This window comes from Calonectris borealis, chromosome 2 (genome assembly GCF_964195595.1).
Source record: "Calonectris borealis chromosome 2, bCalBor7.hap1.2, whole genome shotgun sequence".
Lineage (NCBI taxonomy): Eukaryota > Metazoa > Chordata > Aves > Procellariiformes > Procellariidae > Calonectris > Calonectris borealis.
The window spans coordinates 144,124,721-144,149,264 of record NC_134313.1 but is presented as its reverse complement, the minus strand read 5'-3'; the positions used below and the strand labels follow the sequence as shown (position 1 = coordinate 144,149,264).

Sequence of the window (24,544 nt, the reverse complement as noted above, 5' to 3'; positions counted from 1 at the left end):
ACTTATTTTGGAGGTGAAATGAAGAAAATTTAATCAAAAACAGAAAACAATGACATGTTTAAATAGAAAGTGATCAGTGTTTGAAATAGACATATACACAATATATATATGAGTTGTTTGATTTCTTTCCAAAATTATGTGTGAACCTCCCAGTTCATTGTAATATTGCCATTTATATACCTTTATTTTCCCTTTTACCATTCTACCATTTTAATGATCTTTTTCTCAAAAATCTCTTCTTGAAAATCATGATAAAATTGACAGGCCCAAAAATACAACCTTTCTTAATGTCTTGTTGTGACCCTCATCTTTAAACTCTGGAAGTTCATGCACAGGAAGGGAGAGGGTACATAGAAGAATGAACCAGTGCACTTGCTAACAAGCGAGAACAGATTAAGAAGCCTAATCACAAGGTTCCCAGCCATAATGGTATGTTCCTAATCATCTCACTGGATTCTGCACTGGTTCATTGCCATTAGAAGATCTGTTTGCACTTGGACTGCCTGTGCAAATTCCTGCAGACCTCTTAACTTCCTCTAACTTGATTTGGACATTGCGCACTGAAAACTATAATGCTCACCAATATTTTAGGAATACCAGGAATTGGTGTTGTAAATGAGTTTATATAAAGGTGATTTTTTAAAAATATTTTGTAATTTTTCTCCCCTAGGGTTTAATGGGACCTAGAGGCCCACCTGGAGCGTCTGGACCCCCTGTAAGTACAGTCTCATCTCTCCTACTGACCAATTAACATTGACATACTGGTGAAGTAAAAAAATAGTTTGTTCAAACACTAACAAAATCTCCCTCCTTTTCTAGGGTCCTCCTGGTTTTCAAGGCGTTCCTGGTGAGCCTGGTGAACCTGGTCAAACAGTAAGTACAGGTTTCACGTACTGACACTGTTAGCATTAGAAATAGGACACCAAAGTAGGCTTGTAATGCTTAGGCCCATTTCTCCTATCCATATGTGTGTCCTTGAATGTTTGAATTGGATATTCCTGCTTGATCCTGTCACAGAAACAGAGCTGAACACTCAGATTCAGACTCCTTCAGACTGGAATCATAAAGTGCAAAGTCAATTAGGATGGCAGGACCTTGCTTCAGTTCAGGCTCCAGCTATGCCCCAATTCAAGTCGGAAACCAGTGAAAAGACTTATCTGAAAAATGATGCTTTAAGTAATCCTCAATCTATTTTTAACAGGGTCCCCACGGTCCTCGTGGTCCCCCTGGTCCTCCAGGAAAGGCTGGTGAAGATGTAAGTGGTTATTAAATGTTTTTCATCTCTTTTCGGGCTGTGATTCAACTCTAACATTCAGTTATTGTTAAGCTAAGCATTCTATTGGCCATAACTTTTACATTTTTTCTATATCGGATAGAATAAATAAACCCCTGAAATAATTATTTTATAGTACAAGAGATGCAGTGTGTTGGAAACGTACAGAAAAATGGATAACTTCAAAACCTCTCCAAATACATTATTTAGCTTCCTGAATACAGGAAGAGGGAAACTTGAAAGCTAACAAGCACGCTGTATTTATTGAAAAAGAGAAACTTTGCCAATGTCTTTTCTTTTTTTAATGGTTTGTGTTGTTATTTTATAAAAGGAGCTTGACTTAGTGCATTTTACTGCATTTTTTAGGGTCACCCTGGCAAACCTGGAAGACCTGGTGAGAGGGGTGTTGCTGGCCCTCAGGTACGTAACGATCTACTGTATACAATATGAAACAGTTCTCTTATCAATGAAACCAATGAAATCAATGACATTTCTGAATTGCACCACATTAACTGTCTAGTAATATTCCCTATATGCATTAATCCAATTTCAGTTCTTACCTTCAGGGATATCATATAGTTATGGTTTTGTTTAGTGCTTCTGCCCTCCCAGTAAAGCTAGTGTAATTGGTAACAGAAGTGGCATAGTGAGGAGTTACACAGGAGCAGGTGAGCAGGCACCTTGGCATAGAAAGCTAAAACAGCTGTGCTATCACATAATAATGCATGAAATTTCTGAGATTCAGAGCTGGAAAATCAGGTTGATTACTGTTAGTCTTGGAACAAGTCTAGTCCTGGGAGGTTAGGGAACGGACTGTGTTCCCCACTTGAATGATCACAGCCCAAATCTACTCATTAATTTTATTGAAAGACTTATGCTTTTTCTTTCTTTTTAACTGCAGTATATAATATGAGAGACAATCATTCATGCACTGTGTGTTTTTAGGGTGCTCGTGGTTTCCCTGGAACTCCTGGTCTGCCTGGCTTTAAGGGAATTAGGGTGAGTATATACCCTTTTCCCTGAATAGCTAAGACTGACAACACTTCAGCATACTGAAAACCCCTGGAAATCTCCTCAAAGTTAAGAGTTCATGAATCTCTTTGAAGTTTTTAATAGCTTCTGATATGAAAGAGTGACTTTTTTTAAAAAATCATAAAATTATATTAGGAAATAATTTTGTATGGAGAAAAGGATTTACCTTACAAAACTAACAGTTTGTGTATAGCCATTTGTGGGAAAATATATATTATTATTTATTTTTCTACTCAATATAGGGACACAATGGTCTGGATGGTCAGAAGGGACAACCCGGTACTCCTGGCAACAAGGTAAAGATGAAATCTGAAAATGTAGGATGTAGCTCTTTCTAGCGAAAGACTTATGAAGTCCCCTCCAAACACTCTTCCATGTTGTCATTAAACATTGCCCAGCTGCAATAATTAGAAGTCAGTGGATCCATGTAGGACAAATATGTGTACCTTAACATGAGAAATCATTCCTGGGGCCTTATTCTTGAGCCCTCAGTCAAGTTAGTACTTTCAATGAGTAAGACCTTCAGAATCGGGCTCCTGGTGATTGACTGTCTAGGAGCACTTAAGACTGATTTTGCTATCTCTGCTTTTCTATGGATTGTATTTTGCATTTTGGTGGTTTTTTTAAAGCACACTAAAATGAAAACATACCATTTTTCTACAAAATTCTGCTGTGTGAGACACATGCTCTAGTGTAAGGCTTTCTGCTAAAAATTTGGATAGATGCAGTGCTCTTCTGAGTTAAGGCTATTTGATCTTCACAATCTTTTTCCTTTTTACCTTCTTCAGATTAGTGCACATTTGAACACTATCCTTAAAAAAAGTTTTTAAATATTGTCTAGAAACATCTCTAGCAAAATCCTCTCTTAAGTTTCTTCTCCCATTCCACCTCAGTGCCTAATAGCAGTGTTCTTAAAAAAACACTACTGCAATGTTGTGTTGTAGGAAATTTTAATGCTGCTGACTTATTCACAGGAGATTTGTATTCAAGAACTTTTAATATAACAATGAAAAGCTCAAACACTAATTCTCCCTCTTGCTTGTTTCTAAGAGCTTAGTACTACTTGCTTATAGAGTTATTAATTGTAACATAGCATTCTCCAATATCACTGCAAGTTGTTAACCTTCAGAAAAAGTTTGATAAAGAGATAGCAAACACTCAGTCCGTCTGGTTGTTGGAGATTAAAAGCAGATAAAGCAATTAAGTAAAGGAAGGAACAGTTATTAGTAAGAGTGCTAATCTGATTGGAAAACACAAGCATAATAAATCAAGGTCACTCATGGTGTAAGTGTGCTGAAAGCAGTGATGAAGGCAAAAGCTTGTGCTGTTTGCAGCATTTAAGACTAGGTGCATTCAGATATATTCAGGATACAAGTGCTCTAGAACAAATCTTGTCGCTATAGACCAGCCTAGACCAACTGCAGGCTTGTTGAGAACACTTAATACTAAAAGGAGAGGAGTCATGTTTTAATGGCTGTCACTCACATCTCAGTATTATTGGTCTCAAGTTAAAAATACCTGAGGCAGATCCTTATTTCCGGCCGTTTGACAGGAACTTTGTCACCTTAACCTAAGGCAAAAGAAAGCATCATTCTGCTTCTGCTCTAACTAAAAAACAGCTGCTGATTGATCTGAATTGGTAGTTGACTATCCAGGCCCTATCTCTTAGATATGTGCTACAGAGTAAATATCAGAATAAAGAAAGGGGTAAAGAAAGCTGAGATGGGTAAATGAAGCGACTTGTTCTGGCCCTCCTCTTCTAAGAGGATTCTAACTGGCCATGTTCCAGTATATGCAGGGACAATCACAATCTCTGCACCCTCAGGACTTGATGTGCTGTTATTATATGCTGTGGTGCAAGTGCTACAGAAGACAAAGACAGTAGGATCCAGCAGTTGATTATCTCTCTACATAGTGTTGTGCTATCTGTCCAAAGCATCCTTTAAGTAATTCAAGCCTGCAAACTTTCTTTTTCACAGGGAGAACCTGGTGCCCCTGGTGAAAATGGTACCCCAGGACAACCTGTAAGTATTTACTGCTGCTGTGGAAAATGATAATCCGATAGATATGGTTCAGCCAGCATTTTGGTCAATTTTGTCATTGGTGACATTCCAGCTAGCTAGATACTGTAATGTAATAGTATGTGAATATTTAGAACAGAATTGGCTGGCTGCAACACACTTCATATAGAGACTTAGCAGAAGAAAAAAAAAATCTGTATATCTTTGTTCAGTGAATAGGTATAAATGAGTTAATTTAATTTTTCGTTTAGGGTGCTCGTGGTCTCCCTGGTGAGAGAGGAAGAGTAGGTGCCCCTGGACCAGCTGTAAGTGCCTTCCCATCTGTCTGTTTGTCATCATGAGCAGCCATTTACTGTGGCTTTCTCTGATCTTCAAATCTCTTTTCAAACTCTATTTATCATGTTCTCCCCTCACAGGGTGCTCGTGGAAGTGATGGCAGCGCTGGCCCCACCGGACCTGCTGTAAGTTTCAGTCTTGATCTTTGACAATCTGGTTCCATTAGGCCTTGTGTCCCTCTTTCTGTTTATAGAGGATTTCTTGGGCTTCCAAGAAGTTGATTGTGTGGACGTTTTTAACACAGTTCTTTGTTGCTTATCAGACCATCACAAAAAGAATTAATGAAACATAAACCCTTTGCAGACAATGTCCTGAGAGCCTCAGGATTTATATTAAACACATCTGTATCAAAGGAACCAAATGTTCTCGTATTTGCACTGGTGAGTTCATAGGGAAACACTCGATGAACAGAATTCTCATTTCCAACAGTCTAACAGAACAGTTCTCATTCCAAAATTAAAGAGACTTTATACCTTTTAACAGAGATATACCATGCACGTGTTGCAGATTACTATAATTATATACATCCTGGAACTATTATATGGGCTCCAGGACACAGCTTTGCACCTGCAACATTGTCCTGTCTGACTAACAGGAGCTAATCTTTTTCATTCATCACTGATACCTGAGTTATGTGAGCTAGTGTGAAAAGCCAGTAAGATCCAACTGTCCTGATCTGACTGGTAAGCAATAACTATTCTAATAAGTGCTAACCCAATGCAGATTTGTCTATTTAAAAGGAGTTAGTGTTGCCATAGCATACCACTGACTACAGTAAATGTCATGTATTTCCGTTAAATGTGTGTACAAGGGTATAGTTTCGAAGCTGTAAAAAAAATCAGGAATAGCCCAGAATAGTTTTTCCTTCCTGCCTTCAAAATCTGAGTCAATTATGAAGCCATACTTGGTTCTGTTAACTTTGCTAAAGTGCATTTTAATAATCCTTGTCACTGCAAACATCTGTTGTGCTTTAACAGAGTAGAATGTTAGCATAGGTGTGAATTTCACTTCAGTTCTCCCATATGGGGTATTTAAAAAACATATGTGATTGGGCATTAGCATTGCAGGCAAATAGGGACCTTATAGCTAAGATCTGATGTTATACTTTGTAGTAGAACCAAAACATTTTAACTATCTTGAAGGCAATTGAGTTACTATAGGAAAAATACTCTGGAGCTGCTGATTGCAGAGGTGTTACTCTGAATGCAGCAGCAGAGAGTTGCATTGGGTCCCAGTGTCTATGCCAGGCTAAAGTTATTTTACACATACTTAGGTTATGATGCTGTAAACATTCTGCATGGCACTTATTAACACTCCTTTTTTTTAAACTAAAACAGAAATAATGTTTTATTCTCCTTGGCACTGGGAATTTAAAAATAAAAAGAGTCACTGCCATGGAAATTCTGAAAGTTTATATTTTCATACATATTTTAAAGGGCATTTGCTTTTTTTTCTTCATGTATGCAAAACCAGTGAGAATTCCAGGTACCCAATTTATAACAAATACAGTAGGTTATAGAATGTTGGAATCCAATTCCTCTTTGCTATACCAGCTGACCCATTTTATTCCCTTGGATTTGTGAGACAGTTTTATAAGTATTTATAATTGAAAGATGTTAGCTCACAAAAAAGTAGATATCAATCCCCAATAGCTATGAATGAGTTGGATATTTCATTAGTAATTGAAGAAAAACTATCCCCTTGTATTTGTATGCATTAAAAAATAACAAAGGCTATGAATCCATCAGTGTATCTTCTCTTGTGGTATCTGGGTACAGTACATTAGGAAGCTTGTCCCATCATAATTACAAATCTCACAGCAATAGCTAGACATAGTAGAATCAGTAGAAGGGCCCCTTCAAGCTGACATGCCATTGCCTTTGACGTGAAAAAAAAACAGGTTAATGAAAGGGCACTGGGGCTGCATGTGTTCACTGCCTCAGAATGTATGCTCTGGGTATGAATCAAGATTTCTAATCCATTCGCATGTTAGAATCAGCTCCTGCCCTCAGCTGCTGTTGAGCCTGACCCAATTTCTAGTACATTCTTCCTGACTTCAACTTAAGTTGTGCCAAGCACTGGCTTGTAAAATGGTGCAGAGATCTTACCAACCCTCTTCCCATGTGTGAAGAAGGACAAATGCTGTCATCAACACAGGGCTCTTGTGTGTGACTAGCAGTCCAGAAGGACTACTGGTGTGAAAGCCTACACAGTTACCCCTGCACAGTAAATGTGTTGGAAACAGCCACCTAAGACTTGCAGCAGGATGCAGTGCTCCCCTTCATTCATTGTGGGATTGTGCAGCAAGACATCTTGCCTTGCAAATGCCTGCCTCTGCCCATCCTCTGTTTATTCTTTCTCAGGTGTTTGGCCTCAAGGCAAGGTTTTACCAATCGTTGATTAATTCACACTTTTTTAGCTGCAAATGTTTTTCAGCATTGACCTCACTCTTAACTGTTTGTAGTGAACAAAATCTGTCAGTTTGGGGTTGCAAAAAGCAACTGATATTCTGAGGTGGTAATATGTGTGGAAGTGTCTAAGTAAATGTGCAATTTTTTAATCTGTTTACTTCAGCAAGCAAGATGTTTCTGTCATCACTGAATACCTTTACACAACTGCTTCCCTTTCATTGCCTAGGGGCCTATTGGTGCTGCTGGTCCTCCAGGCTTCCCAGGTGGTCCTGGTGCTAAGGTACGAACATCTGCTTCTACTGGTACATTTGATGTGAAGGTGAAATATAGTAACTAGTATTGCTAGGCAGCAAAAAAACACCCTCTTTGAAATGGGAGTGCTTTCTTATCAGTTACAGATCAGGATGAGGGTGAATCCCTGCAGTATTTGGAGAACATCGTATATGAATGCTAATTTAAAATACAGCAGTTATTTCACAGCTGAAGATTGATGCTAGGCAGGTTCAGGAAGACACATAACCTCTTTTTTTTTTTTTTTTAACTGCTTCCTATGTGGTGCAGTTGTATACACCTTTGAAGGGTGACATGGATCATGATAAATAAGCAAAGTAGCAGTTTACATCACTTTACACAAGTAGTGGAGGACCAAGAAGCTGCAGTTGAGTATCGGGCTCCTTCCAACCTAAGTTCTTGAAATTACAATGGAGAAATTACATTTAAACTTTTCAGGTTTAGGGCAGTACCATTTTGCTCTTGCAGACTGTAACTTGGATGATTCAGTTTATTGCTCAGATCTTAGCATTTTTACCTGGGTAAGAGTCTCATTATTTTGAACTTTACTTTGTCCAAGGAAGGACACGGGATTTTGGGCAAGAGTATCCTGTATACTGCATTTGCAAATTTCATTGGCCATTTGCCAAGAAGCTCAGACCTGCATACACTTATATGTAGTGTGATACAGTTTTTCACCCTTAACACAAGTACACAAACTCCATGTCACAACAGACAAAACTCTTACCTTGATCCACCTTTAGAAGAAAATAGAGTATTGTTTGCTAGACCTGCAGGGTCTAGCAATATTAACTGCAGGGAAGAGGAGGAAAAATTGAGATCCTATTCTGGTTATTCCTGTCAAAAGGCAAGACTTTCAGAAACCATAAAGTCTTCTCTGATGCAGATGTGGGTGTGGTTACGGCATGTAATTTCAAGAGAAGACTGCCTACGTGTCCAGGGTGAACCCTGACTACTTAGAGAATTGCTGAAGAGAAGTTGTCATTATATTCAGTTTTTCATAGTAGACTTAGTGAATACAAGCTTCTGAGAGCAAAACCAAGAACTTTTTTTCTGTAATTTACTCCACTGTGAACACTATCCTACAGCACTCTGATCAGACATGGTTTTGCATTTTGCATCAGTGCAAATGGCATCTTAAGGTGCAAGGTAGCGGTCAATTAGCTCTCATACACTGTGAGGCATCTCAAGCCAATGCTGGAGGCACATGGCTGCAGATAAGACTGGAATCGTAATTCTGATTTTCTAGATCAACCTTCTGTGTAAACCTTGGCAATAATGTAGCTTCTCAGATATGCTAAGCATCTGTTGTTCCCATGTTAGCCATCAGCTTCAGTGGAGCCTAGCTAGGCATCCCAGCTTCAGTGCCTTTAAAATGCAATAAATGCTCTCAGCAGCTTGATTTCCTGGCCTCTAAAGTGGGAATATATATATCAGATTGTCTTCTTAATGTCAGGCTCCACTATTGCCCTAACACTGTGTACACTGATAGAGGGCTCTATCCTTCTCTCAAACAGGGTGAAATCGGACCTGCTGGTAATGTTGGTCCTACTGGTCCTGCTGGTCCAAGAGGAGAGATTGGACTTCCCGGTTCTAGTGGTCCTGTTGGCCCTCCAGTGAGTAACTTGCCAGACTTTATTGTCGGATGGGTGCACCTGAGACTGAATTAACCAGTATTGTTGTCTTTCTTAACAGGGCAACCCTGGTGCTAACGGTCTTCCAGGGGCTAAAGGTGCAGCTGTAAGTACAGCCATACTCACACTTGTTGGCTCTGAAAAAAAACAATTCACTTAATGCAACAGAAAAGGTAATGGGCTCATAATACCTTTTTTCCCCTCCGTTGGACAGGGTCTTCCTGGTGTTGCTGGTGCTCCTGGTCTGCCCGGTCCCCGTGGTATTCCTGGTCCTCCTGGCCCTGCTGGTCCTAGTGGTGCTAGAGGACTTGTTGTAAGTGACCTTGTATATTGCATGTCTGCATTTGAAAATTGGACACAGTTGTAAAAGACTTCCTCTAGATATATTTTTGTATTTAATGCAGACATTTTTTCTTGCTCCACTATAATTAAACATTGTAGTTCATTTCTGTGTCTTACTGCTTGCTTCAGATGCAGAGACTGAAGAGGTTCACTTTGCACTTCCTTTGAGTGCAAGGACTGTTAAGCTCTGACCATGTTGATAGTATCAAGAGAGATGTGGCAGCAATCTCATAATCAGGCCCTCAATGGGTATCCTCAGCAGAGGAACCAGCTCTGGATATTGCATAGTTCAGTCATTGTCATTTCTAAGCATCTTTAACATGTGCCTGTTAAGGCAAAAATACGGTTATGTTCATTGACCATTTATCTCAATAGAGGCAGGCATGGCATTGGATGATTAAAGAGTTTTTTGATTCATGAAAAAGCTGTCCAGGTAGAAGAGAGATTTTTGGAACGATGCTTAATTCTATGATCTCTTTTTGTTTTGGACTCTAGGGTGAACCAGGCCCTGCTGGTGCCAAGGGAGAAAGTGGTAACAAGGGTGAGCCTGTAAGTATGGCAACATGTGAAGGTTTTTTCAGTGAAAAAGGCTGATAGTATCTGCAACACAGCGTCTGATTTCTTCTTTTTCTCTGTTTGCCTGAAATAGGGTGCTGCTGGACCCACTGGCCCTCCTGGTCCTAGTGGTGAGGAAGGCAAGAGAGGTGGCAATGGTGAACCTGGCTCTGCTGGTCCCCCGGGCCCTGCTGGTCTAAGAGTAGGTTTTCTTTTCATGTTCCAGAATTAGAAGCAAAAAGGAAAGAGGAAATAAAGCTTTTTATCAAGCACTATCCACCTTACAGGAAAAAATTTATTTCTTTCCCTTTCTTGATGTGATTTGTGTTCACTTGCAGGGTGTGCCTGGATCTCGTGGTCTCCCTGGGGCTGATGGCAGAGCTGGTGTCATGGTAGGACTTTTTTCTGGGTCACTATTTCTAAACCATCTTCTTTTATATACAGATGTGTGATGCTTTTTGCCACCTCTGCCTAATTTTATTTATTTATTTTGGTAGGGACCTGCTGGTAACCGTGGTGCTAGTGGTCCTGTTGGTGCTAAGGGTCCTAGTGGTGATGGTGGCCGTCCTGGTGAGCCTGGTCTTATGGGTCCAAGAGTAAGTTTGAACTCTGTGGTATAAGTTTGAACTATGCAAAAAGAAAATTACTTACAATTTAGGGACGAAATTAGTCAGAAATCCAACTGCAAAAATTGAGCCTGTGCTAACCACAATTAGGGCACTTCCACCACTCCATAGAAAAAACATCCATGAGGAAATGATTAAGAAGCATCAAAATGTTTATTGAAATTAATTTCTTTTGTATGTGGTAGCATCTGATTGTCTTGTCATGGAGCAGTGCCCCCTTGTACTGGATAGTACATTGACTTCTGAGCAGGGGTTCCACTTGTGATTATTTACAGAATGTGATCATTAAGATCACAGCTGAAGTGTGCATGTTCTCTGGTGCTCCTAAAAGAAAAGCAAACCCTGCTAAAATGATGTGGGGTGGCTGACCTTAATTATTTTAATTTTATTTTGCAAATTATTTCACTGAAAACAGCCGTCCACTTTAGTAGTGCTGGCTCCAGCCAGATTGTGTCCATGTCATTGTCTTTTATCCTCTTTAATCTACTCTTTCTCTACCCACCCCACACCATGAAGTGAAAGGGTTTTCAGTGCATGTGAACTATTAGGCATCTGCAAACATTTAAGCACATTCTCTGCTAAAGTAGAGCCTAAGGGAGTTTATCGGAGTGAAACAGGTACTTACCTCTACCGATTTTCAACTGGCATGGGAGCACACACCACCAAATTAAACCTCAGTGTGTTTTAGATGTAAACTTGGTAGGACATACAGTCCTGTTTCCACAATGTATATTGATAACTTAGTGTCTGTGTGTAGAAAAAAAATTTTGGTTAACTGTTGGGTGAGTTGGTCCTTCTAAAAACATGAATTCTTTCCTTTCTCAGGGTCTCCCAGGTCAGCCTGGAAGCCCAGGCCCTGCTGGCAAGGAAGGTCCTGTTGTAAGTACCCTGCTTTTCATTCAATTTCCCCAGTGCATAAGAAACATAGACATAAACTGAGATTTTAAAAAGCAGGCATCTCAGCACTGAGCTCTAACACAACTATGTGTAAAACCAGCAAGATTGTACTAACGTATTACTCAGAAGATCAGGGAGAAACTTTCCATTCATTTATGTGGATCTCAGATCAGGCCTATGTCCTGGAAACGGAAGAAGAAATACACAGTTCTACAAAAAGGAGAAAAATGGAGGAATGCATGAGCATGCAATGTATAAACAGTATTTAAAAGTTAAATGGCATTTGCTTCCTGTCAGTACACATTTCCTCTAAAACTGAACTCTAAGCACCAGTTTAAATTACCCCAGCAATTTAATAATATGATTTCTTTTTCTAGGGTTTCCCTGGAGCAGATGGTAGGGTTGGGCCAATTGGTCCAGCTGGTAATAGAGGTGAGCCTGGCAACATTGGATTCCCTGGACCAAAAGGTCCCACTGTAAGTACAATACAGACACTTTCCATTACTATGAAGGTATTTCCAGACTAAGCTGTAGGTCCCCAACTCTTGACAATCAAACGCATCTCCCTGGATCATCCTGTGCTGCTTATTGGATGACATCCACTTACATTCAGGAGTTTTATTGTAAATTATTTTCCAGTTATGTAAAATATTAAACAAAAAACAATTTAATTGTTTTAGGAATATTTGGACATTGAAGTGATTAGAATAATGTATGTCTATATTATAATTTCTGCATGTCCATTTTATCATTTCTGTGTATACACTTCAGTAAAAGTTCTGTAAAAGTTGGCCACCAAGCCTAAGTTTCAGTTCCAGAGTATTGTTATTTATGGGGCACAGTCCAAAGCTCACTCACTTTAGAAGAAAAGCTACCAGTGATTTCAGTGGGGCTCTTGACATGTCACACAGAGGCCACAGATAACAATAATCGTCTTCAGGATCTGTGGTGTTGCTATACATACACAAACGCACACATATATATAATGTATTACGTAGGATATTATGCAGAGTGTCACAGATTATGATCTCAGTAAATAAAGGAATGGAGTTTTCAAAAGACAAGACATTTATTTATGTAGCTATCCTTTCTAGCTGGTTCAACAAGCCAGATAGAGCTTGTCGGTTTTTTAATTAGGGTTAAAGAAATATTACAATAAATCTTCTGGCAAGGAGAGTATCAGTCTCTGTCCAGTAGTCTAAACTGAATCTGATAAGAAGTCTTGGTTAACTTTTGTATCTTTTTCTTTCAACTTCAGGGTGAACCTGGGAAACCTGGTGAAAAAGGCAATGTTGGTCTTGCTGGCCCACGGGTATGTGGATATGTTTTCTTTATCAACCTCCAGAGAGAAAAAAGTAGATTTTCAAAACCTCTGTAATAAGATTGCACTGTCCTGTGCAAGCATGAACAGATGATGAAACAGAAAAACACTTCGGAATGCATTCACCTAACCTCACATCAGTGGGGACTGTTAAGGCATAAATGAAAATTACTCTTCTTGGGTATTAATTGGGTAATTAATTATGGGGTATTAGCATCCTATAAAGAGGAAAAAATAGCACTCCTCGTGCAAATTTTTGAGGACAGTGTATGGTTTCTAATTTATCTGTAAATTTCCAACTTCTTACTGATAGTTGAAACTTACTAAATCTTCTGTTTAAGGGATCAAATAATCGGTCTCTTATGGGAAAAATGCAGTCTATCAGCCAAGTTCCTATATCTGTAATTCCAAAAGAAGTTTTCTTAAGGATGAATGTGCTGCAATAACTAAAACAATCACCAGAATTTAAAATTGCAAGCATCTTTAGTACCTTTTGACAGTGAAGCTCTTACAAGCAAATGGTTAAGTCAAATAAACCTAAGACTTTACCTTAAGCGTACCAGTGTGAGTTAAAAATATGCAGCCAGAGACCTTTGGGTTTTGGCACAGAAGTACTTTAGAGAGGTATTATTCATAACAAATCAAAACTTTGATAACATCTTTCTACTTGAACACATTTAGGGTGCTCCTGGTCCGGAGGGAAACAATGGTGCTCAGGGTCCTCCTGGAGTCACTGTAAGTAACAACCTCCACACAGATCCAATTTGTGATTTATTTTTCATCAGTGGGACTTCCCATTTCAAAATCCATTTTCCTGTATTTCTTCTTCCAAGTTAATCACTTGGGTTTCATTCCATCCAGGGCAACCAAGGTGGAAAGGGTGAACAAGGTCCTGCTGGCCCTCCTGGCTTCCAGGTAAGTAACTGCGTGCTCTGCTCAATCTTATCTATGGTTTACAGAGCATGAAGTGCTTCTGCCTTAACTTTATTTGTATTCTTGTTTCTTTACACTTAGGGTCTGCCAGGTCCCTCGGGGCCAGCTGGTGAAGCTGGTAAACCAGGCGAAAGGGTGAGTGATAGAAACAGTACTCCACAAGTAGGGGCAGGCATTGCGTCAGCATTATGTTTACAATTGCATACGTGGCAAAGCAAGAGCCTGTTGGATCCATTTGCCAAAACAAAGCAATCCGTGTTATATGTGAAGTTTAATAGTCCCTTTTCTTAAAGCTAGCCACAAATGAAGAAGGTCCGTTGGAATTTGCTTTTGGACCTCATTTCAGTGAATTTACAATGGCATACAACTGAGGTAGCTCAGTGGTAATTCAGGCTCTAGGTTCTGCGCAGTTAAGGTATGTGATGTAATCTGCAAATTGCGCATCCTATGTGTCATAACCACCCTTAAAGTTTATAGTTACATCCCTCTGTGTCTCTGTAAAAGAGTTTACATTGCATGTACCTGAAAAATGAGCTTGGAATTTAATAGCTAACTCTTTCTTTAGATAAGAAATTATTCTCTCATGTGTGCTTTGAGATATTGTGCAGCTATATGAAAAGGGTTTATTTCTGTATATTGAAAAGACTGGTTTTAGTGTGAAGATTTTCAATATGCTGCTGCAATTTGAGAAGCATTTCTATTTACTGCTAAGAAACAAAGCAGAATTTAAGCTAGTAAGTTTGCTTTAGAAAAAAGTTTACTAATACATCTACTCTCTTCTAGGGTCTTCATGGTGAATTTGGTGTCCCTGGTCCTGCTGGCCCAAGAGTGAGTAACTCATCTGAAATCTAGTACAGACTGTCTTAATAATGTGTTCAATAATAATAGTAACTATATACATTTCCAAGTTTCTCAAGACAAACGGCTCTTCTCAGTTACAGAACACAACATATTGCAGCAGACTCCCAGGAACGAAGGAGAATTTTCTCTGCTCTTTGCATGTGTCAGGATATATGATTATATAATACAATAGTTGCCAATGTTAGTAAACTTCTAGATAAGCAATATGAATATTACCCAAGTAATGATATTCTGATGAGCTGATCTAATTTTTTTTTTTTTGTGTTAATGAACCTCACAATGAGAATGTGGCTGACAAAAGACTGACCCTATAGTGTTACACTGAGGCCTGGTGCATATGAGAATTTTCATCTGCAGTGCCTGTGTGCAGACGTTTTTACGCTGACCAGTTCAGCCATACATTCCCTTGCTAGCCAGTTCCTACCTCCCATGTAATGTCTTTGTAAACAAATGGTGGGCTAAATCCAGAGCCTGGAATAGTCATTAGAAGACACTACCCCCCACTTCCCTTTATTCCTGCACTGTGAATAAACATCTGTAGAGACCTTTGTGTGGAGGCCTTCCTGCATGGCAAGAAAATCCCATTTATGCAGAGCAATGAGTAGTTTATAAAATGCTCAATTAATGATTTGCTTTCCAAATCCCCCTATAAAGATGTTGATATTTAAACTACTTCTATTGCTTCCTCTTTTCTTCTGACTTCTGGACTAAATGTATTCATGACAAATATTCCCATTCACTCTTACCAGTCATGTCAATCAGTTTAAATAACACTTTTCCTTCCTACATTTAGTCCCCTGAGGCTGTATTAGTAACCATGTCCTCTTTAAACTTTCATTTTGCTAATCTATTCAAGCCAGTTCCCTTTATCACTATAGTAGCAGTTATCTGTCTCTACTCTAGCTTGCCTTAAGCATCTCGTACTCAGCCAGAGAGTACTTCATTCAGTATTCCAGATGAGGTCTTACTGATGCTTTGTACAACAAAATTAACACTTCCTAAAAATACCTCACTGCTTGTGCCAGATCACATTTGCCTTTTTCATGTCAGCATCATATTGTTGGCTATTGTTTGTCACCTTTCCCCTTCTGTCATTTTCACCAGGTGAACCCCCCCATTTACAGCACAAATACTCGTTTTTGGTACCTAAATAAATGGCCTGGTACTTTGCATTCTTGAATTTTGTCCCATTTCTACTGTGACAGCCAGCAGGTTATTCACTTCTTTCTGTGTAATATGCTAACCCTTCTTCCTGTTGACGAAAGCTTTCACCTTTGTGATATCTGCATGTTTTATAAATATCTTTCTTCCTTTTCTGCCTCTCTGTCATTAACAAAATATATGTAAAAATAATGAAATGATATATTAATTGGGGAACATCACTACAATGTAAGTTAGCCTTCTGCATTATTGGTACTTTTCAGCAGTGTGGTACCTCTCCTTGAGTCAGTTTTCTGACCACATTATAGTTCTCATTCAAACTCCCAGATTCTCCAACGTAACTAAAAATCTCCGTTATGCCTTATGAGATTATTCACTGATGTCCAGCTTGATCACACTGGGACAATTTGAGATGCCTTTAGTAAAACTGATATTTCTACCTTTGATAGATCTATTGTGCATTTAAGCCCAGTTTCTGGCTACTTCCACATCTCCAGATGACCTCTGTTTCAGAATTTATCCTTATACCTGTTATAATGTACAGGTCACATTAGTAGGCTTTAGCTGTCACCTTTATTCTCCAATATTCACCAGGCATTTGCCACTGTAAAAATAATTGTTTGCCAATTACTATGGCTCTAATTTCACTAGAATCCATTATCTGCCCTCAAATTGGTATCAGAAGCTCCATTTGACAATAGAATGCAAGACACCATTACCAGAATCAGCACAGTAGCCAAAATCCATGTTCAAGAAGTAGTTTTACTTTGTCAGCTGTTATCATGATGCAAGACTTTAGTACTTCACTTTGCTGTATTTGTGTCAAAAGCTAGAGCAATTTTTATGACCGGTTTAGTTAATATCTGCACAAATCTAATATAGTTCTTGATGGTTTGTTCTGCTAAAAATGCATCGCATTGTCATTGCTACTAGTCAGTGCTTTTAAACCTCTAAGCTATAGAACAATTCAAGAAAAAACTCAAATCAGACTGTCTCCTGCAGGGTGAACGTGGTCCTCCTGGTGAAAGTGGTGCTGTTGGTCCTGCTGGTTCCATTGGAAGCCGTGGTCCGTCTGGCCCACCAGGCCCTGATGGTAACAAGGTATGCCTTTTCCAGCTGCCATTGCCTTACTGTTCCAGCTGCCATTACCTCATTGTTGAATTCCTGATGAATGCAATCCAAAACCTTCTTTCTTAAGAGCGTAAGTGATGACTGGTAACAGGTAGTTGTCTATATGCCATAGCCATTGGGTCATTTCTTCAAATGGTAAAGCTTCATCCCAGCTAGCCCACACCAATATTAAAGGTTTTTATGTTTGGCACTATAGATGACAGGAGGGGAACTCCAGTTTGGAATCAGTTTGAATACAGCTTGTCAGCTGGGTATACTATTATTCTGTTCTAAGATAGAGTCCGAGATTTTGGCCAAAATTCATGCTGTCTTCTATTTATTCCCACCTCTACTTATACACAGGGAGTTCTTGTGTCTAGTAAGCAGTATTTTCCCCAAAACATTAGCACAATAATAGGCCTCATCTACCAAAATAACGTTGGCTTGATGCTAATTGAATATGGGTCTTAGTTTTCAAGATTTTTGTGGGTGGTCTTTCCACAGAAGTTTAGTTTGGAATATGGGATACCCTAAAACCTCAGGAGCCCACAGAATCAGAGAGAGTGTTCGCGTCTGGCATCTTCACTAGCTGAAAAAGTAAAATAAGTACAATAGCTTAAGATTAAATGCTACTACTCACACTATTTACAAGCAAGCAGAATGATGGGCAAAGTAGTAATGACAGAATTTTGTTCCAAGTTGTGTGAATGATTTGACCTGCCTTACATGATACGCTGTTGCTGCTAGGGTGAGCCTGGCAATGTTGGTGCTGCTGGTAGTCCTGGTCCTGCTGGCTCGGGTGGAATCCCAGGAGAGAGAGGTGTTGCTGGTGTTCCAGGAGGCAAGGGTGAAAAGGTAAGGTGGACAGTCTAACCTGCTTTGTTATGGCATGCACAGGTTTGGGAGATGCTTGAATTTCATTAACTTAAAAAAACCTGCAGGTTACCCCAATATGTTACTTACTGTGAAACTGTATTACATGATGACTCATTAGTAGTCAATAAGTAGAGGTTTTGTTGGTCTAACAGACTGACAGTGTTTTCTAAGGTTGTATTTTGATCTTTGCTCAGCATTTGGAATTGGTTTAAGTGGCAGTTAGTGCTTCACAGGATTGGTTAACAATGAGCTTATCTTACCGAAGAAATACTAAAGCTGTCTTTGAGTATAGGTTTTATAGTAGGAATGGGCCTACTGATCACAAAGGACTGAGTCTCTCATCAAATCCTTGACTGCGCTAGGTGCAGTGACTATCATATAAGTAAACCAGTTAAAAACATTCTGTGATTATATCGGTTGTCTATAAAATCAGAAAACATTTTAGCCAATGTAAGCCCTTATACAAAGCTGTGAAGTCTGGTTGCAAGTCTTGTTGCTACATCTGCTTTATCCGTATAATTATCTATAAAATTGATTTTTATCTTGTTATGTACATCTCATTCCATATTCTCTTGTGTTCTTATTTAAACGCTAAACTGAGATTTCTAGAACTGCCTTATTTGTTTGGACTAAAAAAATCCATAGTAATTTAGCATAAATGGAGTTGTAAGGAAATTAAGATGAAAATTGCTTGCAACTTTTTATAAAACGCTATGTACTGACATGCAGATTAATGCAGAAGAGTAGGATGTATTAAAAAAAAAGAGATAGAACAGTGCTGTCTGATTTCTTGACACTAGTGATGGTCTGGACATAACTTTTTGTTACACAAAACACGGCATTTTATGTGATCACTCATATGACATCATTGTTTTTAACAGTTCTTTTCCTGCTTCAAATAGAAAAGTATAACATGAATACCCAAAGGAATTTTTATGTGTGGTTATTTCTTGACCAAAAGAAAAGGGATTTTCAGCAGGGATTTACATTCATCATTTGGAATATACATCAACTTGGTTTTGAATTTTTACCTCCATTCAAAATTCCTGCCACCTGGGGGAAACTAAATAGGTTTCCCATGAAAGAGGCAGGCTCATAATTCTGAAAAGCACGTCAGTCCCCTTTATCTGCAAATTCTCGCTTTGCGAGTCAGTACATGCTCAGCGATAAGAATGAAATAATAATCAAAGTCCATTCCCCAAACAAACTAGCATGGTAAGCATTTCATATGATATGCAAGTAATACATGGATATTCAGCAAACAGTTCGAGACTTCGTTCATACAAACTATTGTGTTCGTTACCAATATGCTTTTTTTCCCCTGTGTGTATTCTAGGGTGCCCCAGGTCTGAGAGGTGATACTGGTGCAACAGGAAGAGATGGTGCTCGTGTAAGTGTCTTTTGGTTCTACTTGAGTTTACCTTGCTACAGCTCAGAACTTAAGTGACTAAAAAGGATGTTCAGGACTTACATTTCCCACTGTATTGCATTTCCTCTTATATCTGCTCACTTTTGATACAAATCAATATGATTTTGTTGCCCCTTGTCCAGGGATGTTTGAATGTGGGGGAAAGAGAGAAAAATTAGAACTTCTCATGCACACAAGCAGAGAAATTACATCAGCAGAGAACCTTGTATTTTGTAGACAGTTGTTCAGTGTGACATTATCCTGTTCAACTTTATGGGCTCAGCCCAGACAGCTAATTCTAAAGGCAGCCTGAAAAGCTGCACAAAATTATCATTAATTTGAGGTTTTGGCTGTCTGTCCTAAAATTCATACTTTGGAAGGAAAATAACAGAATAGATTTTGTTTTATAAAATCATGTGTCCTTTATACTGAAAAAAGCTGGAAGAAAGTCACACACCTGTCTCCAGGAGGAAAAAGAAAAAATATTAAAAGTAGTGACTCCTGCTTACATTTTGTTAGAAATGGTGTCCTGTCTTTTGACCTATAGGGTCTGCCTGGTGCTATTGGTGCTCCTGGCCCTGCTGGTGGTGCTGGTGATCGGGTAAGTCTACTCTTTGAATGAAAAAGTGTCGTGTTGGTTTATGCAGTTTACCCACGCATGAATATTTAAGATGAGGAGTTCCATAAAAACCAGTTCCATGTTTCTAGTGTGCACAAGTTCTTCAAGTTTTTCAGATTTGGGAAGCAAGTGTTATTGGGACTGCAGAACTATTTAGTGAAGTTTGCTATAGCACCCCAAACCTTTTCCTAAAAGGGAAGGGAAGGGATGCACATCTACATGGCAGTGGGTTATATGGGGAGAAGATTCTGATTTAGGCTTTGTCTGAATTCTTCCTCGTTGAGGCTAATCTCCACAATCCTCCTCACACTGTGAGAAGAGGTTTTGATACGGTGATGGACAACCACACATTAGCTCAGAATGATTCTTTATCCTGCCTGAGTATCGTTAGAAATTATTAATAAAGGGCAGGTCAAAACAGAAGCATTTTCAGCATTTTCATCTCCATTGGAGACTCAGGGTGACTTGCTATATGCATCTGTACCACAAGATCACCCCTGTTCTGACTGCAGTGAGGCCTTCCCCCACAGTGTCGTAATGTTTTCTGCCATCTGTTTTAGGGTGAAGGAGGTCCTGCTGGTGCCGCTGGTCCTGCTGGTGCCCGTGGTATCCCTGTAAGTAGCAATTCCTACAACTATTTCTGTGTCAAAGACACGATGTTCAGAAAAATGCACTTTTAAAGGCCATTCCAACTAGTCCTCTCTTCTTTGTCCTCTCTTTAGGGTGAACGCGGTGAGCCTGGTCCTGTAGGTCCTAGTGGATTTGCTGGGCCTCCTGTGAGTATTGTTTGTGCTTTTCTCTTATTGATGCCATGCCATTCCTCTATTTCCTTTGCTTGCTTTTCCAACTCCTTGTCCTGTGTGTTTTTCTGCCCATAGGGTGCAGCTGGTCAGCCTGGTGCTAAAGGCGAGCGTGGGCCTAAAGGACCTAAGGGTGAAAGTGGACCAACAGGTGCTATTGGCCCAATCGGTGCTTCTGGACCACCAGTAAGTGAACTGTGTCTCTGTAAAATGCATGGTCCTTATCTGTGCTGTGCAGGCCATACGCTAGCCCGAAGGCTTTGAATTTTGAAAAGGTAATTAAAAAAAGAAACAAAACTTCAAACTAGGCTGTGAGGAAAGTCACCATACTGATTTTCACACATTATATGAACTTTGTCAGTCTATTTATGTGGGCTCAGATCATGAGTCTAGAACTGAAATGAAGAGGAAAAAAAAAAATTTTCAACATGCCCTGAAGATCAGCAAAATCAGTCTATCTTGGATCATTCAGGGGATGATTTTGGGTAAGTTCAGAGCTGAGGAGGGTGGTATCTTCCTCTCAAAGACAGGATGTGCTGTCGCAGTCTAACTTTCAGACCCAGTCATGCAGAAGCATATGTGCAAATTTGTCCGTGCACCTACTTGCACACAGGCTTTTCATGTGCTAATCCTTTTATAGCCCAAAGGTATATACAACTTCACATGCATGCAGCCCATTATTGGGGAACTGGTTGAAATGATGCAGAAAGTTAGGCCCTGGTATCTCAAATACTGTAAAGTGTTGCAAGATAACATGGTTTGGGGTTCTTACTGTATGCTTCTAATAGAGCAATACCAGGGCCTTGCACTACGTGGCTGAACTAGTCATACAATGCAAACAGAGGACTTGCTGTTCTTTGCCTTTCTATGTCTTTCACATTTTGACTTCCACATTTGCTTAGATGCACGTAACATTTGCAAAGCAAATTCATTTGAATCATAAATGCCTTACGCAACTCTTCTCAGTCCTTACGATACTGATATAAAATGTCTGTGAGAATTTACTACCCTAGTATCAGGACAGGAGTTGTGGGTTTGGGCCCAGTCCTCCTCCTGTTAAAGTAAAAAGTAAAATTGCCCTTAACTTCCATGAGAGTGAGACTGAGCCCTTATTCTAAATAGGGAACATCATTAACAGTCTTTGCTTGATTCATCTGTCTTTTTCAATCCTTCATACATAGGGTCCTGCTGGTGCTGCTGGTCCTGCTGGCCCCCGTGGTGATGCTGGTCCTCCTGTAAGTCTTCAGGCTTTTGGCACTGACATTGTTGCTTTTCATGAAGTCATTGTTTCCTTTAAACTAAATCTTCCTTTTCCCTTTTATTTTTAGGGCATGACTGGTTTCCCTGGTGCTGCTGGAAGAGTTGGTCCTCCTGGCCCTGCTGTGAGTAACTAATGAAGAAGTTCTAATGGGAGATAAGTCAGAAGTTGCATTGGTTAGGGATAATCCTCGTTTTTGTTACATGGACACAAATTCTAACTGCACTGGAATCATCTCAGATCCTTATAGGACTGGATGAGGTAATAAAAAGTCTCTTAACTGTTTAAACTCCCAGAGTGGGAGTTATGCATTTAGTTTGTTGGGTTTTTTTTACAATCCATCAAGCATTCCTCTGCATCTTGAGGTGCTTAACCATTTGTAAAAATCTGTGTTTCTTTTGCTTTTGTTCTCCGTGAGTAACTGCATAGCCATTGATTTTGAGTGGAATAAGAAGGTCATGTCCTATTTGAAAAAGAATGTTAAGGTTATTTTCTGTCCACACTTTCTAAAGTATCTGCATTCCAGCCCCTGTCTCAAGTAGGGCAACCTCTCATTGTGTTTAAGAATGTGAATCCCTGCTTCCTTATTTTTCAGCCAAAAATTCTCATTTCAAATTGACATTTGTAGTTTTCTTTTCAAAGGCGTTTCCAACCTTTACCGAAAGGCACTTCTTTCCTTAGATACCCCACATTTAAATATATTGTAGATCCCAGTATCCAAAGCAAATAATCCTGTTGAATTGGAAGAGGTTTTTTCTCATGGATTTTATAGTTGCAATTAATGTCTCCAGAGCCAAATCTATATTTTCCTGCCAAATTTTGCCACTTCCACCTGTGCTGAGTAAAAAAAAAAATTTCTCAGTTCAGTAATTCTCCTGATTCCAGCTATCCACTGCTAACAAAAGCAATAGAAGTTGCTGCTTCAGAACAGCTGTTTATTTCAAAGCACAATTTTTGTACATGGATATAAAATGAAACTTATCTCTGATCTCCCCAGTTGATGGGTCTGTATTGTAAAGATATCATATTCATACTCAATCCTAGGGCATCACTGGTCCCCCTGGTCCTCCTGGCCCATCTGGCAAAGATGGTGCTAGAGGACTGCGTGGCGATGTTGGTCCCGTTGGCCGTACTGGTGAACAAGGTATTGCTGGCCCACCTGGTTTTGCTGGTGAGAAGGGTCCATCTGGAGAGGCTGGTGCAGCTGTAAGTTACTGAGTATCACATCTCATTAAAAATGTTTCTCTTCATGTAAATATTATGGCTTCTAAGATACTTTTGATATTTGTGAAGGGCTTTTCTCTTCTGTTCACAAATTTAGCAAAGCTTTTAAGCAGAAGCTTCACTGAGACTCAAGAAATTGTTTATAGACATGTTTGACAAACATGCCATAAAAAGCGAACCTGATCTCTGGGTCAGGTTTTTCTCTCTTTTTTTTCTTGTGGTGAGTTGCATCTTTCTCTGCAAGTAGCCCAAGTGAAAGCAACAAGGCTAACTGCAGAAGAAATTGCTACTTAGTCTGAGAAAGGGAGGCAGAGTCTCCTGCTCTGAAATTGAGCATCACGGATGGAAGAAGGAGAACATGTGAACATCCATTTAGAACAATCATCTCAATTCATTTCTGCATCAGAAATTCTAATTTGTGGAGATCACAAGGTTAAAGTTGTCTGACCCAAGAGTGGCTTAGAATTATATGGCAAATAAATAAATCAATTTTGAGTGTCTTTAAGCTTGCACATCCAGAATTACTGGCGTTTTTAAAGGCAGACACATTTCTGTCTTATGGAAGGATGCACTTGTGTGATTTGCCATTCTGTTGTTTCTCAATAAAAATTTATAGACATTTCTTCTGTGATCAGCAGAAGATGCAGCTAAGAATGGAATCTTCAGTATCACTGTCAGACATGTATGTTAAAATTTTGAAAGTGACAATTGAAAATTTGCCCTTTAATGTCCAGTATAAAACAATACATTTTCTAATTTTTATGTTCTAATTTAATTTCAGTTATGAAAAACATAATTGAACTAGTAAGCCTGACTGTAAATTAGGGTAATAATTTAGGGTAATCTGTCAGGATGATTACTTATGCCAAGTTTAGTGCCACATATGCTCAAATTTCAAGGAAATGGGAAAGTCACTTAGTTAAACAACCATTACCTTTCAAGTGGTCAGTAGAGAGCTCTAAGGGTTGTTTGGAGATGTCACATACCACCTAGAAATCTTCTAAGACTGTCTCAGTCTCTTTGCTATGGAATCCCCTCACATAGTCATCTTCTCTGTACTGAATACCCCAATTTTCATGCATCACCCACTGTTATTGAATGGGAAGGGAAAAAGCATGTGTATAGTGTTGCTCAGAAACAGCATTTTCACTGGAAAACAGTTGTGAGGAGAGTATAACCGGCATTACGTTCTTACAGACCTTTAGCTTTGGAGTTTAAAGTCTTATGGCTTGGTTACAACTTTTTCCATGCAGGAACTAGCACTGACACACATGAGATTCTTGGAAAGCGGTTGTAGAGCAAAACAAATGAGAAATGTGGAGGGCCATAAAAATTTCTTTTTCTCTGTTAATATAAATAATATTCTCTTCATGTCATAGGGTCCTCCTGGTAGCCCAGGTCCTCAGGGTATTCTTGGTGCTCCTGGTATCCTTGGCCTGCCTGGCTCTCGAGGAGAACGTGGTCTTCCAGGCATCTCTGGAGCAACAGTGAGTATATGACTAGTTAACTGCTTTAAACAGATAGGTGCAAAGAAAAAAGTTGAGGTCTCCTCTTA

General features: G+C 39.4%; 1 protein-coding gene across 3 annotated transcripts in view; it reads left to right on the top strand.

Moving 5' to 3' along the window:
* COL1A2 (collagen type I alpha 2 chain) overlaps nucleotides 1-24,544 on the top strand; it is a 41,455-nt gene that overhangs the window by 8,689 nt on the left and 8,222 nt on the right. For all 3 annotated transcript variants that reach the window (XM_075143744.1, XM_075143743.1, XM_075143746.1), the window contains 35 exons: nucleotides 671-715; nucleotides 820-873; nucleotides 1,202-1,255; nucleotides 1,640-1,693; nucleotides 2,219-2,272; nucleotides 2,548-2,601; nucleotides 4,285-4,329; nucleotides 4,578-4,631; nucleotides 4,743-4,787; nucleotides 7,300-7,353; nucleotides 8,882-8,980; nucleotides 9,060-9,104; nucleotides 9,213-9,311; nucleotides 9,836-9,889; nucleotides 9,990-10,097; nucleotides 10,234-10,287; nucleotides 10,393-10,491; nucleotides 11,347-11,400; nucleotides 11,796-11,894; nucleotides 12,677-12,730; nucleotides 13,421-13,474; nucleotides 13,601-13,654; nucleotides 13,754-13,807; nucleotides 14,456-14,500; nucleotides 16,697-16,795; nucleotides 17,552-17,659; nucleotides 19,017-19,070; nucleotides 19,636-19,689; nucleotides 20,268-20,321; nucleotides 20,430-20,483; nucleotides 20,586-20,693; nucleotides 21,689-21,742; nucleotides 21,836-21,889; nucleotides 22,810-22,971; nucleotides 24,369-24,476. In XM_075143744.1, coding sequence (XP_074999845.1) covers nucleotides 671-715; nucleotides 820-873; nucleotides 1,202-1,255; nucleotides 1,640-1,693; nucleotides 2,219-2,272; nucleotides 2,548-2,601; nucleotides 4,285-4,329; nucleotides 4,578-4,631; nucleotides 4,743-4,787; nucleotides 7,300-7,353; nucleotides 8,882-8,980; nucleotides 9,060-9,104; nucleotides 9,213-9,311; nucleotides 9,836-9,889; nucleotides 9,990-10,097; nucleotides 10,234-10,287; nucleotides 10,393-10,491; nucleotides 11,347-11,400; nucleotides 11,796-11,894; nucleotides 12,677-12,730; nucleotides 13,421-13,474; nucleotides 13,601-13,654; nucleotides 13,754-13,807; nucleotides 14,456-14,500; nucleotides 16,697-16,795; nucleotides 17,552-17,659; nucleotides 19,017-19,070; nucleotides 19,636-19,689; nucleotides 20,268-20,321; nucleotides 20,430-20,483; nucleotides 20,586-20,693; nucleotides 21,689-21,742; nucleotides 21,836-21,889; nucleotides 22,810-22,971; nucleotides 24,369-24,476 — 2,394 coding nt within the window. The remainder of the gene's footprint in view (nucleotides 1-670; nucleotides 716-819; nucleotides 874-1,201; nucleotides 1,256-1,639; nucleotides 1,694-2,218; nucleotides 2,273-2,547; nucleotides 2,602-4,284; nucleotides 4,330-4,577; nucleotides 4,632-4,742; nucleotides 4,788-7,299; nucleotides 7,354-8,881; nucleotides 8,981-9,059; nucleotides 9,105-9,212; nucleotides 9,312-9,835; nucleotides 9,890-9,989; nucleotides 10,098-10,233; nucleotides 10,288-10,392; nucleotides 10,492-11,346; nucleotides 11,401-11,795; nucleotides 11,895-12,676; nucleotides 12,731-13,420; nucleotides 13,475-13,600; nucleotides 13,655-13,753; nucleotides 13,808-14,455; nucleotides 14,501-16,696; nucleotides 16,796-17,551; nucleotides 17,660-19,016; nucleotides 19,071-19,635; nucleotides 19,690-20,267; nucleotides 20,322-20,429; nucleotides 20,484-20,585; nucleotides 20,694-21,688; nucleotides 21,743-21,835; nucleotides 21,890-22,809; nucleotides 22,972-24,368; nucleotides 24,477-24,544) is intronic.